Here is a 19,100-nt window from a genome sequence, read left to right on the forward strand (position 1 = left end):
CCCTTACTCTGGTAATTACACTGATCAGGGTAGGCTAGGTGAAGTCAAAAGGCCCAGAAAGAAAGTAGCACACTTTTATATATCCCATTTTACTTACAGATTTAAAAAAAAAAATTCTAGACATATTTGTGTTTCTAAAAGACCTTGCCATTAACAACAGATTTCTAATTTTTTTCAGCCAGTGCTTTAATTTTTAATTTGTGTGGAAGGCAGAAGTGTGTGTGTGAGGGAGAGAACCTGGTTTATTTGTATTTTGCTGCAATTATGGGAACCATAATCCTTCTCAGTGCATGTGCAGTACAAATCTGGAGAGTATTGAGACCCATCCTGTTAACATCAATGTGGCTCTCTTTGAGGATTTGGAACATATGATTTTTTTGTGTGATATTCTCTAAGCTCGTTTGTTCATTTTTTGTATGATTTTGTAAGTCGGTAGACTAAGGAATTTTCTTTCCTTTTGATGATATATGCAGATATTGGTTTCCACAAACTACCACCTTCCTGCTCACCAGGCAATCAAATGACATGTTCCAAAGACACAGGGTCAATATAGTCCTACCAAAGTTTAGAAATAATATTTTAAATTGGATATACAGATTTGCTATTAAAAATTAACTTTTTCAGTGTTTGTTTAAAAATAACTGGGGCAAGATAATAATGGACATCTAGACAACCTGAAATCAGGCAAAAATTGGAGAACTCATAAATAAACTCATCAGTATAATAGATTATTGGACTAGCCCAGCCACAATTAGTGAAACCATGCAAAATAACAGCAGGACCACTGAAGTCAGTGCAGGGAACCTATGGGCAAGAGGGTGGCCTCTATAACCAAACCCCCTGAGCTTTCAATTCCAAACTCAAGTTTCACCTTTCTGTACCTCTACAAGAAAAAGAAAATTCTAACAAAAATATTTAAAACTTGTTTATCTTAGTTGAAGTTAAGTTTAAAATTATCTTGTAATATAAGTTCATGCATCATAGGATAATAAGGGGAAAAAATGATGAAACCCCATGCTGTAGATTTAGGCCAGGCTGTTGGGGTAGTAAAGAGAAAGGTGTGTCAATTAAGTCAATTTGTTGTATCAAATATATGAAGGGTAAGGAAGCCCTAATAATGAAATTTTCCATTCAATAATAGGCTTTTGTTATTCTTTTTTTTTATTGTTTAAAGTATTACATGTCTCCTTTTTTTGCTTTTGTTATTCTTGTTTGCTAGTTGATCTCATAAAAATGTACATACTGATAAATGTGTACATTTATATACCACACAAGAATATATATACCACACAAGAATAAACTCAAAATGGATTAAAGACTTACATGTTAGATTCAAACCCACAAAAACTCTAGATGAAAACATAGGTAGTAAAATCTCAGACATTTCTTATAGCAATATATTTTCTGATATATCTCCTAGGGCAAGGGAAACCAAAGAATATTAATAGGTTTACATCAAACTAAAGAGTTTTTGCACAGCAAAGGAAACAGTGAAAAGACACCCCACTGAATGAGAAACATATTTGCCAATGATACATCTAAGAAGAGGTTAATATCCAAAATTTACAAAGAATTTATAGAACTCAATACCAAAAATACCAACCATCCAATTAAAAATGGGCAAAGAACCTGAATAGAGACTTCTCAAAAGATGACATATAGATTGACAATAGACATATGAAAAGATACTCAACATCACTAGTCATCAGAGAAATGCAAACTAAAACCACAATGAGATATAACTTCACACCTCTCAGAATGGCTATCATCAGTAAATCAAAAAATACTTGTTGGCAAGGATGTGGAGAAAGGGGAATCCTAATACAGATTAGTGCAGCCACTGGGGAAAGCAGTATGAGTTATCTCAAAAATTAAAAAAATGGAACTGCCTCATGACCCAGTGATTCCTCTTTTGGGAATTTAGTTGAAGAAACCCAAAACACAAATTTGAAAGAATGTATGTGCCCCTATGTTCCCTGCAGTATTGTTTACAAATAGCCAAGATCTGGAAACAGCCCAAGGTCATCAGTAGGTGAATGGATAAAAAACTGCTGTACATTTACACAATGGAATACTACTCTGCTGTAAAATGGAAGAAAATTTTACCCTTTGTGACAGCATGGATGGTCCTGGAAAACATTATGCTAGGTGAAATAAGCCAGTCAGAGAAAGACAAGTACTGTATAAATTCACTCATATGTGGAATAACGAACAAACTGAACTACCAAGCAAAATAGAGACAGACTCATAGGTAGAAAGCAGGCAGACAGGAAGGGTGCTGAGAGTGGTGGAGGGATTGAGAAAAAAAAAGATAGAGAACTAATGGACATGGACAGCAGTGTGGTGATTGTGGGGTGGAGGTGGATAGGTGGAGGTAGTAGAGAGCATAAAAGGCATAAAATGTGGTGGAGCCCTGGCTTGTGTTTCTCAGTGGTTATAGCTTTGGCACATGTACCAATGGTTGCAGTTTGTATTCCCAGTCATGGGTACATACCTGGGTGGCAGGATCAATCCCAAACCCTGATGGAAGTGCATGAGGACCACAACCAATTGATGTGTCTTCCTTACATCAATGTTTCTCTTTCTCTCTCTCTTTCTTTCTTTCTCTCTCTTCCTCTCTCTCTCTCTTCCTTTCACTTACTCTAAAAAAAAAAACCAAAATCAATGGAAAAAATATCCTTCACTGAGGATTAACAACAACAACAAAAATAGTGATGGAAAAAAATAAAACAAATTAAAAGAATAAATAAATAAATAAATAAATAAATAAATAAATAAATAAATTCCTGAGAACTGGGCCATCTGTTACCACCTGTGATGGAAATAGTAGTAAGAGTCACCTTCTTGAAATTCTTGGTGTCTTCATACCACACCTACCTGAGAAGGCAGGGATTACCAGGGAGGTGAATCTACTTCCTTCTCTGAAAGAGGGTCACACTGGCAGTTGTCACTAGCATGCTTTTTCCTCACTTCCCTCTTTAGAATTGGGGAAGTTCCTCATCTGAATATTGACATCCCATATATATCATTCATGAGAAAGTAGGATAATAACAATGAAGGAACATTCCTGGATAAAGAAATATCCACAAGAAATAAAAATTATTTACATTACAAAATAAAAAACTATCCAAATAGAGCCATACAGAATCTGGATATTCTTTCTTTAAATGTCTTCAAAACAAATGGAATCCACTCTTGAATTCTAGTTTAAAGTCCCTTGATGGAAAAACTTGGGGCTTATTACTCTTTATAAAGTAGCTGTCCTTCCAAGTCCATGCTGTGACTCTGCGTTGTGTGGGGCAATATGAATGGTACCTTTTGGAACTGAAGAGTGTACAAGATGCACAACTGTAGTTGCTGGTGCCATAGATTAACAATATAATCCTGACCCTTACAATACACTTGGTAAATATTTTGGTGAATGAAAGGCTTTAGATTTATGTTAATAATCATAATTTTATGATATATTAATGAGTTTTAGTTCCTAGATATGGAAAATAGCTTAATCTTAGTCAGTTGTGCTTGGCAAATATTAGAAGACAATTATTCTCATATTGTTTTATCTCTAATTATTAGCTTGACACAAAGTCCAAATAATCTGCCTTCAATGAGAACAGAGTATAGTGATGAGATCATGAATTTCAGTAACTGAAGGATAAGCTTGAGCTTAAACCCAGATTCTGTCACTTGTTCCTTTTGGGTAAACACAACTGAAATAAAAATGAGCATAAAAGTAAGTTCTTACATACAACTGCCACCAACCAGATGTAGGCTCTTCTTCCTCAAGCAAGGGAGGTGTGTTTGGTTGGGCAAGTTCAGGTTCTTGGGCTATGACTATGTATTTTTTTTTCTTTCTTTCTCAGTAGTAAATTGAATTTACAGAACAATAGTCGGTGACCATCTCAGCACCAAAGTTGTCATCTTGGGTGCTATGGCAGTACTTATTCTCTTATCAGCCCAGAGAAAAGCCCTGTTTGACAGCTGTGGGTTTTGTATGCACAGTTATCCCCCATGTTTTCAAACTTCACTGTAGGCCATTTGCCTTTTACAAAAGACCTGCATTTGTACCTGTTTTCACTAATCAAAAGATATCTGAAGAGAATTTTTTGCTTTTGTGAAAAAAAGGTGAAAATCAAAAATAGCATTAAGCATTTGTTTTGTGCCTTTAGAGAGGCAGCCAGCACCCTGAGCAACAAGAGGTCCCTGCCAAACGCCTTCCCTGGGTACTACACTCAGCTAACTCTGCATCAAGCCATCAGGGCTTTGAGCTGTGTCTGTGAGCATCTGGGCTTTATCTCAATTTATTTTGTGCATTTGTTAGCAAATTGCTTCTTTGCTTTCCACCATTTCAGCTTATGAAAGCTTTCACAGGAAGACTCTACATTTGGATAGTGTGGGAAACCTCTACTCCTGACCTCATCTTGTCCCTGGAGAAGAAAAGAATAACAAAGTTTGTCCAGTCTCCATTTATATATACCTCACCCACTTCCAAAACACACACACACACACACACACACACACACACACACACACACACACACCCCTCCTTTCTACGAAGAAATGGAAGATAAGAATTGCTTTCCTGGAAACCAGACCAACACACACACTCTGACTCAAAAAATACAGGGAGGGCATAAGCCCCACTCTTGTTCTCTATAGAGTAAAAGGGCTTGAACTGAAACATTCCTTCTCTTTTCCAATGTAAGTTGGTCCTTTCTTTCCTTTAGTAGCCTTGGGAAAGATAAGCAATTGCCTGTACTACCCCATAATTCTGCCAGTGGTTTCCATTTCCAGAAAAAAACAAAGTTTAAGGAAGGTGTCTTTGGCCTGAGACCTCATAAATTGCCTCAGCAAAACATTAAAATGATATATTCTATTAATATGTAATTTACTCTTTATAACCCAAATTTATCTTCTCATTCCTCCCTTCCTGACCTGAACAGCTATGAAGATACCTCCACCCCATATCTAAACCTCCTTCACTCTCAGCCTGACAAAGTTTATGGTTGGGCAAGAGTCCCTGTTGACTACATTGCTTGGCCTAAGTCTTAAAAATTGAATACTTAATGGTTTGTATTTTAGATTGAATAGAAGCTCTTTGTGAATATATTAACAACTGAATCAAAATAGTATATAAGCAATTAAAAATATATCTTGCCCTGGCCTGTTTTTCTCAGTGGTTAGATTGTCAGCCCACGGACCGAAGGGTCATGGTTTGATTCCTGGTCAAGGGCACTCACCTGGATTGAAGGTTTGATATCCTGTTGGTAAATGTTTCCCTCCACGTCCTGCGTGGTTCAGGGTTCAGGATCTGGAACAAGAGCCGCACACAAATGAAAGAGAAAAGACACAAGATAATTTGGGAATATTGGGGGCCAGGCGGGTAAGTCCAACTCAAGAGAAAAGACTTCCACCCGTGCTCAGGCCGCACCGACCTTTTATAGTCAGAGGTAAATAAGGCAGTGGCCACCATAGTTACACAGTTCTTGTGAGTTTCACTTGTTTTGACCATAGTTACACTTCCTGCACTTCCCTCAGCCCATTAGCTTCCCAGATAAAATCAAGGGAGTATTATAAGGTCAAGCCTAATTATGCTAAGAGGACTGTGTCCTCTAAGCTGGGACTTGTTTGTGACTTTGCCAACAGGTCAGTCCGAGGCTTAACCCTATATTAGTTCCCCACAATATCCAGCTCTGGTCACCAGAAGCAACCAATAGATGTGTCTCTCTCACATCAATATTTTTCTCCTCTCCCTCTCCTCCCTCTATTCCACTCTCTCTAAAAAATCAATGGAAAAAATATCCTAAGGTGAGAATATTTTGTTAATCCTCACTCGAGGATTGATTATATGTATATACTAGTATATACATATATATTTCTAATTGATTTCAGAGAGTAAGGGAGAGGGAGAGAGAGATAGAAACATCACATCAATGATGAGAGAGAATCGTTAATTGGCTGCACTCATTCATAGGTAGACACTCAACCACTGAGCCACGCCTGCTGGGATATATATATATTTCATAGCTATATTAGTCCTTAGAATTTTATGCTATCTTTTAACTGTCTACCTTCTAAATTTTTGTACAAATTGTTTTTTGCAGATAATTGTTACATTTACTGCTTTAGAAGTGCTGCTTTTAATACTTCCGACTTTCAGAATTGGATGAGGTGAACATGTATTAAATGGTTGTTTTACCACTATGAAATGCTAATGATTGGTTTTATTTTATTTGTAGGAAATAGAACGGATCTTTTTCTTTTAAAGAGAATAATAACATATTCATTTTGGTTTCAGTAAGATTAAGGTGATATTATACATTACAGCTGTTAAACTTTCCAGAGTTTATGCTAACTTGAGAACTGTGAGACCCTTTAAGGTTTTGTATATTTTTAAATAAATAAAGAGTGAATTTAGGGTTTAATTTCATGTCACTTGTCTATACAGTATTTTAATTGATATTGTTGGATAAATAGACATGTTACAACTATCTCAACGTACTCAAAAATAATAAAGGACTTTAAACAGGAAATAAATATAGAATGGTGATTCAGACTTCTATAAATATAGGTGGCTCAGGCATTTGCTCTTCTGGGTATCATTTTTAACTTTCTGGAAGAACTATAACTTTCTGAGACAGGATTATTACAGCGAAAATCCCTAAGGGATAAAGCTATAGGAAGCAGAGAATGATATATTACAACACACACTTACCTCATGCACTATTGTGCATCATTTTCCCAGGATGTAGTTAACAGTTTTATTTTTCCCTTACTTTATTTTAAAATCCCCTTCACTCTCTGGTCTACACCATCTTCAGACAATTATATTAGAAATTTAGGATTGAAGGTCAGAACTGAAGATACTTTCTAACCCGGTCTCTTCCACTCTGCTATCAGTAGTAGCCTGAGAAATATTCTTTCATTTCTTCAGTGTCAATTTTCTAATTTATAAAGCACTGACTGACAGGATGAAATAGGATTTTATAGCAAAGCAGAATTGCCTAGATTCAAATGTCAGTTCTGCTGGACACTGGGGAACTTATATATTATCTCTGCACTTCACTTTTATACTCTGGAAAATGGGGATTATACTGTATCAAATTTATACAGACAGTAGGCACATTGAAAAAGGTGTTTGTGAAGGACTCATTACAATGTGCCACTGGTAGTCAGCACTATGCAAGTGTGAACTTTTATCATTATTATTCCTGCATTCACTTTCTAATTCAATAGCAGAAAAGGCTAGTACAATGGATATGGCTTATGAGCAGTGATTAGGTAGAAATGAGCTGTTTAGTTGAATTCTTAATGAGCCAGAGGCAGTAAAGCTTACAATTTTTTAAGTATAACAGTGGTGACTTTACCCACTAAAAATTGCTATTGAGAGCTGGCTATGCTTATACTACTTTTCTTGAGAGGACAATCCTAGAAATTATGTTTAAGTTTTCCTTTCCATTGTCTCAGAAAACGCCATCAGGCTCAGCTGGCATGGTTCAGTGGTTGAGCATTGACCTATGAACCAGGGGGTCTCGGTTCGAATCCCTGTCAGAGCATACGCCAGGGTTGAGGCTGGATCCCCAGGGTCGGGTGTGCAGGAGGCAGCAGATCAATAATTCTCTCTCATCACTGATGTTTCTATCTCTCTTTACCTCTCCCTTCCTCTCTGAAATCAATAAAAAAGTATATTAAAAGAAAGAAAGCTCCATCAGGATGCCCACTACTGCCACTATAGACCTACCTACAGGTGCAAGTAAATCTTCAGTGCATGTCTGCATTTGTCCTCTTCTCTAGCTGTCTTACTATCCTATCTAATAAAAGAGAAACATGGTAATTAGCCATACGTCCGCTACCCTTCTCATTGGCTAATCAGGGTGATATGCAAATAAACTGCCAGCCAAAATGGCGGCCGGCAGCCAGGCAGCTTGAAGCTAACATGAGGCTTGCTTGCTTCAGTGACAGAGGACTCCAACATTCCCCACCTGCCGCTGCCGGCCTCTGAGCTTGCAGTTTGAAACATTGTTACAGATATAGAAGCTAAACAAAACCCCAGAAACCTGCTTTCAGCCAGCCGGGATCTCAGAGCTGGAGTTGAAACAGTGTTTTGATTCTAGAACCCAAACAAACCAGATACCTGCTTTCAGCAGCAGAGGCCTAAGAGCTGGAGCCAAGCCTCAGAACTAAAGCTGGCCCAGAATAAAAAAGAAAAAAAAGAAAAAAAGGAGCGGTTGGGAGCTTCAGTCATCTGCCAGCCTGAAAACAGCCCTCAGCCCCTCACCCAGACTGGCCAGGCACCCCAGTGGGGACCCCCACCCTGAAGGGTGTGTGACCAGCTGCAAACAGCCATCATCGCCTCATCCAGGCTGGCCAGGCACCCCAGTGGGGACCCCCACCCTGATCCAGGACACCCTTCAGGGCAAACAAGCTGGCCCCCACCCATGCACCAGGCCTCTATCCTATGTAGTAAAAGGGTAATATGCCTCCCAGCACCGGGACCAGCATGACAGGGGGCAGCGACCAAACCCCCTGATGGGCCCTGTTCTGTGTGTGACAGGGGGGAGCTCCCCAATCCCCTGATCAACCCTGCTCTGCGCGTGGGTCAAATTCAAGCTGGTTTTGACTTGAGGAGTGTTGGTGGTCTGAGAGTGAAGCCAAACATCTGGCTTCAGAGTTAAAATTATTTTATCCCCTGATGGTCCCTGCTCTGTGCGTGATAGTGGGTGGCACCACAACCTCCCCATCGACCCTGCCTTGAGTGTGACAGGGGGCAGTGCCCCAACCCCCCAATGGCCCTACCCTGAGCATGACTGAGGGTGGCACTGCAACCTCCCGATCCGCCCTGCTCTGTGCATGACATAGGGCGGCGCCCCAACTCCCCAATTGGCCCTGCTCTGAGCCCGACCAGGGGCTGCACCTAGGGATTGGGCCTGCCCTCTGCCACCCGGGAGCAGGCCTAAGCCAGCAGGTCGTTATCTCCTGAGGGGTCCCAGACTGCGAGAGGGCACAGGCCGGGCTGAGGGACCCCCCATCCTCCCCACGAGTGCACCAATTTTTGTGCACCGGGCCTCTAGTACTATATAATAAAAGCTTAATATGCAAATTGTCCCCTCGTCCAGGAATTCCACCTCTTGCTATGATGTGTGCTGACCACTAGGGGGCAGTGAGGAACATGGCGGGCATCAGCGATGTGGTGCTTGCAGCGGGTGTCAGTGGAGGAGCTGCTGGCCCCAATGGGCTCTGATGAGAGCAGGACCGTGGCAGGATGGTGGAGCAGGTGAGTGGGCAGCTCTAAGCCAAGGCAGGTGCGAGTGGGGTCTGATTACCCCACTGATGGCCCCGCAGATGGAGACCAGTGGCGGTGGCAGGTGGCGGGGCTGCCGCCTGGCTCCCAGGCGCTGAGCCAAGTGGGGGCCCGATCATTCAGGCAGGGGGTGGGGGGGCGTAGGGGCTTGGGGGCCCAGGTTCTGCCCAGGACCCAGAGTTCAGCTGGGACCTGCCCTTCCATGCCACACACTCACGCTTTGATTTCTGTCCAGGCCTAGGGACCGCACCCATGCATGAATTTTGTGCACCGAGCCTCTAGCTCTCTTATAACACCTCAACACCCAGAGCTCCCACAGACTCCATTGCTTATTACACTGTTTACATTTGTTTTTACCAAATTTGTCCTCAGGAATTTTGAAGCTGTTCTAGTGCCTTGGACATAGAAACTTTTACCACAGACACAGCTGAAGAAATTGTAACTTCTGTTCTGTTGAGAATTTTTTTGCTTTCCCCAAAAAAGTATACCATGGATTGCTGAGTTAAAAGCTGGTTTTGATTTATTAGGCCTCATGTTATAATCTTTAGCAGATATCTAATAAGGGGATGTAAGTAAGACACACACATCATTGCAAATTGGTTGACTGTCAGGACCATATAGGCACAGATGTTGTTTTTTCCTGAAACTGTTGTAAATGAGGAGTGTTGGTGGTCTGAGAGTGAAGCCAAACATCTGGCTTCAGAGTTAAAATTATTTTATTCAAGTTTGCTTAATGTAAAACTGTTCTTTTTACTTTTCCAAGTTTTATTCCAGCTGAACACTAACTGAGTCTGTTTTCATGGGCACATTTTAGGGAGTGTTGCTTGCAATAAAAACCAACACAATTCATCAGAAAACTCCACAATATTGAAGCCAGTGCCATTTCCTATTTCATTTCTAAACTTTTGTGTGGTTCCTGCTTTTTAAATTTTGGTAAAATATGCATGAAATATTTTATTTTGTGCCATTATGAAGTAATTTCACCATCAGTTCCTAGAAATCAGAAAGAAAAAGTGAAAACAAGATTTTAAAGTGTAACAAACAAAGAAATTCATTCCATGATGAAATAGAATTTATTATAGCACATATTGCAGAGCTAATGAAATCAAGGTGACCCTGGAATGAAAGCTGCCTGTCCTTGATAAGTCTCTGAGCTGATAATATTAATAATAACACTGCATTTGAATTTGTTCCCGCAAGCCTGCCGCATGTGGGTCTGTGATTAAATGTACTCTCTACGTAGGTTTGAGAATTGGAACCCAGATATTAAAGCTACAGTAAAATTATTCTAGGTTGGTATGAATACTGATATCTGAGAGATACAAATACAAATATTTACTAAAGAAAAGTATTTTAAATATGGGTCTTTAAAAATTCCAATATTTACACAATTATTACCTTACAATAAAATCACATGACACAGAAGGAAAATGCCCATTATAAAAAAGAGAGTTTTAGAAGCAAAGATAATAGATGTAAATCTTTCAATATGTCAGTTGTTAGATGTATCAGACAATTGAAAGTTTCCTATATAGTAAAAGCCTAATATGCTAAGTGTCCGACCATTTGTTCCACCATTCGACTCATGCACTGACTACCAGGGGTGGTAAGTTAGCTTGCTGCTGGGGTCTGGCCAATCGGGACTGATCGAGATGGGCAGGACATGCCCTGGAGCCCTTCCGTGGTCCCTCCCGCTCCGGCCAACCTCCTGTGGTCCTTCCCCAGCTGGCTGGCCCTGATCAGCCCTGACTGGGACTGGATGAGAGCCTCGATCAGCCCCAATTGGCCCCAATCAGGACTGGGTGAGAGGGACCAAGCATGCCCTGGACAAATCTGTGCACTGGGCCTCTAGTGTATAAAATATTTTCAGAAATAAAATATAAGAAGTCAAACTATCAAATTGATTATCTATGTAGCCATAATAAAACACTAAAATAACATTTTAAAAATAAAATTATTGAGATAAAAAATTCAATAAACTGGCCAATAGCAAAATAGTAAAACTGAGGAGCACTAAAAAACTGAACAGTTTTTTAAAAGGACTACAGCAAGAGAGAATATGAAAGAAAAGAGTTAGAGATGTAGACAGTAAGATAAAATGAGAAATTCTAATAGAATTTTTATCCCTCCTCTCTATGTCTTACTAATTCTTTAATTTTTTAAAAAATATTTATTTTAATTTTGCTATTTAATATTTAATATAGAAATTCTGATCTATGTCTAGTTATGGCTTTGATTCTAATAATTTTCCTTACATATTCTCAGTCCTTATATAGAGCAGTCAATGTTTAATTGTTTAGAAAATTAATTTATACAATCCTAAAGAAAAAAGTCCACCTCTTTTCTTTTAGAGACAATAGACAATGTCAACAGGCAATATGTACTCTGTCTCTCCCAGCTGAAATAAATAACATATCAGAATTCCAGGGCTATTTCATATCTGAAGACAATTTAACACATAATATGTACTCCTGCATTTCTCTTTGTTTTATTCATTTGTGAGCTCCCCAAAGACAGACAGAAGCCACCTGCTCTCCTTTTTTTGTTTGTTTTGTTTTGTTTCTAACTTTGACTAATATAGTGATAGAAATATAGATCCACATGTTCATTATTCAATTGATGGTAACAAGAGAAACAGTTATAGAAAAGCATGATTTAGAAAAACAGTATCTTTTAATGATTCTTTAAGAATTCTATTTATTTATATGTTTTGTAGGTTTTAATATTTTTAAGTGTTGCCATTCTAAATAGAACATGTATAAATTTAAATCATATAGATTTTGACTTATATTCTTCTTCCCTATAAGAAACTCTAATTTTTGCTCTTCTTTCTTTGGGTTCTTTATAAGCAATAAATATCCCAAGATATATCACCTACACTTGGTTTTCACCCAAGTGTAGGTGATATATCTTGGGATATATATAATGTAAAATATTATATGGTTACCGAATTTATCAAACATTTTGTATACTTTATAAAATTGTTTACTTAATTAGAAATAGGTCATTTAAAATAATGCATCACTGGGCCATTGGTTTGCTAAATTAATTACTATTACAAGAAAAGTGACTACATATTATTTGTTGTAACATAAGACTGCTGCTTTGAGAAAACACCTACAGTTTTAATCTTGAATACCTATTCCTTATTTCTCCATTTTAGTTTTAAAAGTATCATGTAGTGCCGGAGTCCATTCATTGTCTTCACTAGCTGAGTTTAGACAGAGACCCCCAAAAGCTAGTAACCTTTGAAGTCCTAGCAAAGGTCAGGACTGTGCACCACCCAGTTAATCTAGGAACCACCCAGTTAATTTAGGTAATGGTAGTTGAAGCATCATCCCCACCTTAGTTCACTTAATTCCTTAGATACTTGTGTAGATCCTTGTTGATTATTGTTGATCAGATACTCTGCCTATTCCTGGAAATTGTCTACTGATGAGCTAATCAGATACTCTGTATATTCCTGGAAATTGTCTGCTGATCTGTGTGTCATTGAAACCTCCTTACTCTAAGGGCTACTCCAGATCAATAAAAGATTGGAGCAGCCTGAGCATCGGTGGAAGTCCTTCGGGACTTGCCCGCCTGGTCCCCCAATATTGCAAAATGATCTCGTGTCATTTCTCTCTCATTTGTGTGCGGCCCCTCTTTCAGATACCGAACCCTACTTCACACAGAACGCGGAGGGAGTCTTACACGACAATGTAGCTGTATTTATCTGAGCAACTGTCTTATAGTTTGTTTTAGGTGAGCATGAGATACTCAAAACTACCACATTTTCTCATAAATATTGAGAATATGCCAAACTCAATTATTCAACTGCTAATTTCAATAAATTGAGATTTCCTAGTTTTAAGTCAGAGCTTTTGATGGTTATTATAAAAGTAGAATAGTTGAGAGTTGAATAGGACCTGGTTGTCAAAATCACATGATATTATAGTATTTATCAATAACTTTCACATCATTTGAACATCAAATGTTTTACATCAATTCTACATTTTATATAAGTCCATGTGAACTCATCCATGTCAACTATAGGAAATATTTAATATTTTTAAAGCCCAAAGTATTATTTTTTATGTTGATTAAGAGAAGAATTACAAGTGCAGTCCCAATTCTTTCTGAATCAAAACACTGGTAACATGATTTGAAAATTATATATATATATATATATATATATATATATATATATATATGAAAAAAATAAAGCATATTAATTCACTCATTAATTGGTTGTGAAATTTTTTTATTGTAGAAAAACGTAAGATAGTTTTCTCATTTCAAAATATTGTGTGCTTTTCTATTTTGGAAGAATAAATTTTCTATTTGCATAATTTATTTGAGTAGATAAACACAGTTGACCAAATCAAAGAGAATAAAAATTACAATGAAAGCAATTATACTAAGGTAGAGAATTAATCTAAATTATTTTTATACTTAAAATATGGCATTCTAAAATTTTAGAATTTGATGCACAAACAGCATTTTGAAATATGTAGAATATTTTATTTCACTTGGGAGAATGCCTTTATTTCACTTTTGAGAACCTGAGAAGCATTTATCTAATGTATGGTAAATGTGTGTGTAATTGAGAAAACAAATAAACAATGAACTTTGGCCCAGGAAAAAGTGAAAAGATTTACTCCATCTGGCTTAAAAGACCCACTCTCAATTCTACAGCATGGATATATTATTTTTCCTTTTGGAACAGTTGAAGTGTAGATTTTCTTCCTGGAAACTCAGTATCTTTAATCAGCTTTCATTAAACGCTTTTCTGTTAGGAGATTAATGAATAAATAGTTCAGTCACTAGGTCACATACAATTGAATGATGTGAGGCCATTATTAAAAGACCACCAGAGTGCTAACAGGTATTATTTCCTGTATTTTCCATTCTATAAACAATAATTGAAAACTCAAACTATTGAGAAAAATATTTGATCCAACCTTCCTTCAGTCAAGGTCATCATAGCAGTTTAAACAAATTTCAATGTTTATTTTTTTAATATTTGTCTGTTGATATAGCAAGACTATTAATCTTTTTTTTTTTTTTTGAAGAGAGACCTTTTTCCAACTTTTATTTGTGCATATTCAATTGAAAAAAGATAACTTTTACAGGTTCTTTGGTGCCCATATTCAGCATACAAAAATGTAAAAGACTATTCACAAATAAAACACATTAGCTCAAACTGGAAAAAAATAATAACACAACAATTTAAGGTAGTGCACACTGTGACAGCTCTGCTTATGGGGACATGAGAATTACTGTGAAAATAAATAGAATGTCCTTCTGTAAAAGCAGCAATGTCATGTCTTGTAAACTTCCTTTTTATATTACAGCAAAGTTTGAAATAAAATCCAAAGGGACTGGAGCTTTTTACACTGTAGCCGTGAACGAATAAAAGAGTCTATTTTCTCAATTACTGTTGGTCCAGTTTCCTTTTGTTTTGAGTCCAATGTGCAGCAGGTTTTAAAAGGTGCTCAGTTAGGGATTCTAACCAATTAAGTGATGAATTATAAAATCTCTTTCCTGCTTTCAAACACAAACGGGTAAATCTGTTCCACGGCAGTAGCGACAGCCTTTACATTGGGCCCTGTTACTGTGATGCTTCCTGTTGAAAAAATCTGTAATGTAGCTCGTAGAGATTTTATCGGATAGCACACAGCAGGATGAAGTTCAGGTTCATAACTGGCATGAGGTCTATTGTTCTTCGTGAATTCTGGCGAACGGATTTCAAATGGCATGTTACACACTGCTAAAACATTAACAACCTTAAAATCTGTAAATATTACCTGAAAACCTAGTTTCTGCAGACTGCGGGCTAGACGTCTGGCACCAAATTTAGCTTCTTCTTCACTTGTTGCTCCAGTGCAAATAATTTTTCCTGAGGACCAAATTGTAGCTGTAATTCTAGGTTTTCTAAGTTTCATTAATACTTTTCCAACATCACGCTTATAATTTACATTTGCTCCCTCCAAAGCAATCTTCCTTAAGTTCAAATGGCATCTTGTTCTAAAAACACAGACTACATTTATAATTAGAATGTCCAATGCAACATCACTGTCTGCATCCACTGGGGTAGTTTAAAAACTTAGCTTCCCACCACGAAGATCACATCCGGGGGAAGAGGGGGCGGCGGCAGGAGCGCTGATGCCAGTGGCATCGGTCGTGAAGGATAAGCTGGAGGACGAGGATGATGATGAGGCAGGCGCGCTCCCCGGTCTCCATGGAACTCCCGCCCCAGCCCATTGCTAGGAGCCCCCGAGGCAGAGGCTCCCTCTTTCGCGCTTTGGTGTTCCGAGTCCGGGAAGACTATTAATCTTAAATACAAGGGCATATTCATCTCTGTGTCTCCAGGGCTCAAAACTAAATGAGCCCTATGAAGATAGTCATGTGCCCCATAACAAAAGGTGACTTCTTCATTGGAGCTTCCCTTTATCACCCCACCCCCCTTAATCAAGCCTTAGAAGTCTCTTAAACTGCAAGTTGATTTTCTTTAAGTTTTTTTATCAGACTACTAGAGGCCCAGTGCATAAAATTCGTACATGGGGGTGTGTGTGTCCCTCAGCCCAGCCTGCACCTTCTCCAATCTGGGACCCTTAGAGAGATGTCTGATTGCCCGTTTAAACCCAATCCCACTGGGATCTGGCCTAAACGGGCAGTCAGACATCCCTCTCATAATGTAGGACTGCTGGCTCCCAACAGCTCATCTGCCTGCCTGCCTGATTGTCCCTAACTGCTTCTACCTGCCAGCCTGATCACCCCCTAACCACTCCCCTGCCAGCCTGATCAATGCCTAACTGCCCTCCCCTGCAGGCCTGGTCACTCCTAACTGCTCTCACCTGCTGGCCTGGTCACTCCCAACTGCCATCCCCTGCAGGCCATCTTGTGACCACATGGGAGCAGCCATCTTGTGTGTTGGAGTGATGGTCAATTTGCATATTACCTCTTTATTATATAGGACTAGAGGCCCAGTGCACAAAAATTTGTGCACTCAGGGGGGAGAGGGAGGTCCCTCAGCCCAGCCTGTGCCCTCTCGCAGTCTGGGACCCTCGGGAGATAACGACCTGCTGGCTTAGGCCTGCTCCCGGGTGGCAGAGGGCAGGCCCAATCCCTAGGTGCAGCCCCTGGTCGGGTTAAGAGCAGGGCTGATTGGGGAGTTGGGGCGCCGCCCCCTGTCATGCACAGAGCAGGGCGGATCGGGAGGTTGCGATGCCACCCTCAGTCATGCTCAGGGTAGGGCCGATTGGGGGGTTGGGGCACCGCCCTCTGTCACACTCAAGGCAGGGTCGATGGGGAGGTTGCAGCACCACCACCTGTCACGCACAGAGCAGGGCCAATCAGGGGGTTGGGCGCAGCCCCCTGTCACACACAGAGCAGGGCCCATCAGGGGGTTGAGGAGCTCCCCCCTGTCACACACAGAGCAGGGAGGATCAGGGGTTTGGGGCGCCTCACCCTGTCACACTCAGGGCAGGGCCAATGGGAAGGTTATGGCTCTACCCCGTCACACACAGAGCAGGGCCCGTGGGGGCGGTTGGGGCATCGCCCTCTATCACCCACAGAGCAGGGCCGATCAGGGTGTTGGGGCGCCACACTCTGTCACACACAGAGCAGGGCCGATCAGGGGGTTGGGGCACCACAGCCTGTCACACACAGAGCTGCAGGGCGATCAGGGGGTTGGCGAGCTCCCCCCATCAGGCACAGAGCAGGGCTGATCAGGGGGTTGGGGTGCCTTCCCCTGTCATGAACAGAGCAGGGAGGATAGGGAGGTTGTGGCCCTGCCCCCTGTCACACACAGAGCCATAGGGCTATCAGGGGTTTGGGCGCTGCCCCCTGTCATGCTGATCCCGGTGCCAGGAGGCCTCGTGGCTCCGCTAATTCCAGTGCTGGGAAGCATATTACCCTTTTACTATATAGGATAGAGGACTGGTGCATGGGTGGGGCTGGCTGGTTTGCCCTGAAGGGTGTCCTGGATCAGGGTGGGGGTCCCCACTGGGGTGCCTGGCCAGGCTGGGTGAGGGGCTGAGGGCTGTTTTCAGGATGGCGGGTGACTGAAGCTCCCAACTGCTCCTTTCTTTTTTTTTTTCTTTTTTTATTCTGGGTCATCTTTAGTTCTGAGGCTTCGCTCCACCTCTTAGGCCTCTGCTGCTGAAAGCAGGTATCTGGTTTGTTTCAGTTCTATAATGAAACACTGTTTCAACTCCAGCTCTGAGATCCCGGCTTGCTGAAAGCAGGTTTCTGGGGTTTTGTTTAGCTTCTATATTTGTAACAATGTTTCAAACTGCAAGCTCAGAGGCCTGCAGCAGCAGGTGGGGAACGTTGGAGTCCTCTGTCACTGAAGCAAGCAAGCACCATGTTCGCTTCAAGCTGCCTGGCTGCTGGCCGCCATCTTGGCTGGAAGTTAATTTGCATATTACCCTGATTAGCCAATGGGAAGGGTAGCAGAGGTACGGCTAATTACCATGTTTCTCTTTTATTAGATAGGATAGTTACATAACTTTCTCAAAACTGTTCTTTTCTTATTTAAATGTCAAGGTACTTATAGATTTGTATGAAGTTATAAAAAATAATAGAAGAATCTAAATGCCCTTTACCTAGTTTTCTCCAATGGTAACATCTTGCAAAACTGTGGTATAATATTAACACCAGAATATTAATATCTAGGATACAGAATATTTCTATCACCACAAGATCCCTCCAGGTGTCCTTTTATAGCTTCACCTACTTCACTACAGTTCCTTACTTAAATCTAAATTCTAAAGAATGTTCATAATCATTAGTCCTTGTTGGCAGGATGTCTGCTTTATCCTGTTAACTTTACAGTTGTTTATAAGAGAATGCTGGTTTAGCCCAGTCCAAAGACTATTTTTCCCCAGTTAAACATTCCAAAGGGTTCAAGGAGTAAGACGCACAAAGCATTTCCTCTGGACTGATATCTCCGACTGCATTTTGCAATGCTTGTTTATTTAATTTTTTACATTATACTAATAAATGAAATAATATAGCCTTTGACTTTTGGGATTTACTGTTTTTACTCCACATAAATCTCTGGACATTTTTCCAAATTGTTTGATGTATCAATAGCCTGTTTCTTGTTATTGCTCTGCAGTGAATCTTGGATAAAAGGGTTTTTTTTCCATAACTAAGAATGGTTAATGCCAGAGGGAGAAGTGCTATAGCAAGTGCTCTGATGTAGGCCAGACTCCAGGTAAAGAGAAGAAGTCTGACTGAAAACTGATTCAGTGTACATAAAAATTCTGACTGAAGCCACCCACATCTAACTAAATACAAAAGGCTGGTCGTTGCTGGGAATATTTTGAGCAAATATCACCAGCTACAGCAGCAGAATTTTACAACAGCTTCATTATGTGATATAAAAAGTGAAAGTAATTGGGTCATCCTAACCTTCCTTGCTTCCGATTATACAGAATCAGTAGTGTGATTCATTTTTTAAAAATGTAATGTATCTAAAACGAGGTATTGTGACATCATGATTGATAATATTGTCTGTGTCAAAGTCAAGATATCTAAGATATGAAATAACTTCAAAGTAAGTCAGTGAGTTGATTGTAATCTCTGTCTAGAACAGGGGTGGGGAAAATCTGGTCTGAAGGCTGAATAAGGCCTGCAAAATCATTTGGTCTGGCTCTGCCAAGGCATTAGGGGTGAGTTAATTAAATGTTTGAGAAAATGTTTGAGAAATATCTAATTTTTAAGTTGATAAATTTGTATGGCTCATGAATGATGTTATAAATATCCAAATGGTCCTTGGCAGAAGAAAGGTTCCCCGTCCCTTTCCCTG

At 40.0% G+C, this 19,100-nt stretch overlaps 1 protein-coding gene across 1 annotated transcript; it reads right to left on the reverse strand.

The window, feature by feature from the left end:
* Positions 1-14,358: 14,358 nt before the first annotated feature.
* On the reverse strand, positions 14,359-15,526 carry LOC118669552 (TATA box-binding protein-like 1). The gene is made up of 2 exons (XM_036335583.1): positions 15,414-15,526; positions 14,359-15,310 (listed from the first exon to the last, which is right to left on the reverse strand). Exons 1-2 carry the CDS (start codon positions 15,524-15,526, stop codon positions 14,812-14,814), a joined length of 612 nt encoding a protein of 203 aa, XP_036191476.1. The 3' UTR covers positions 14,359-14,811.
* Between the last annotated feature and the right edge of the window lie 3,574 nt (positions 15,527-19,100).

The sequence above is a fragment of the Myotis myotis genome, unplaced genomic scaffold (assembly GCF_014108235.1).
Source record: "Myotis myotis isolate mMyoMyo1 unplaced genomic scaffold, mMyoMyo1.p scaffold_m19_p_1, whole genome shotgun sequence".
NCBI classification, from domain to species: domain Eukaryota; kingdom Metazoa; phylum Chordata; class Mammalia; order Chiroptera; family Vespertilionidae; genus Myotis; species Myotis myotis.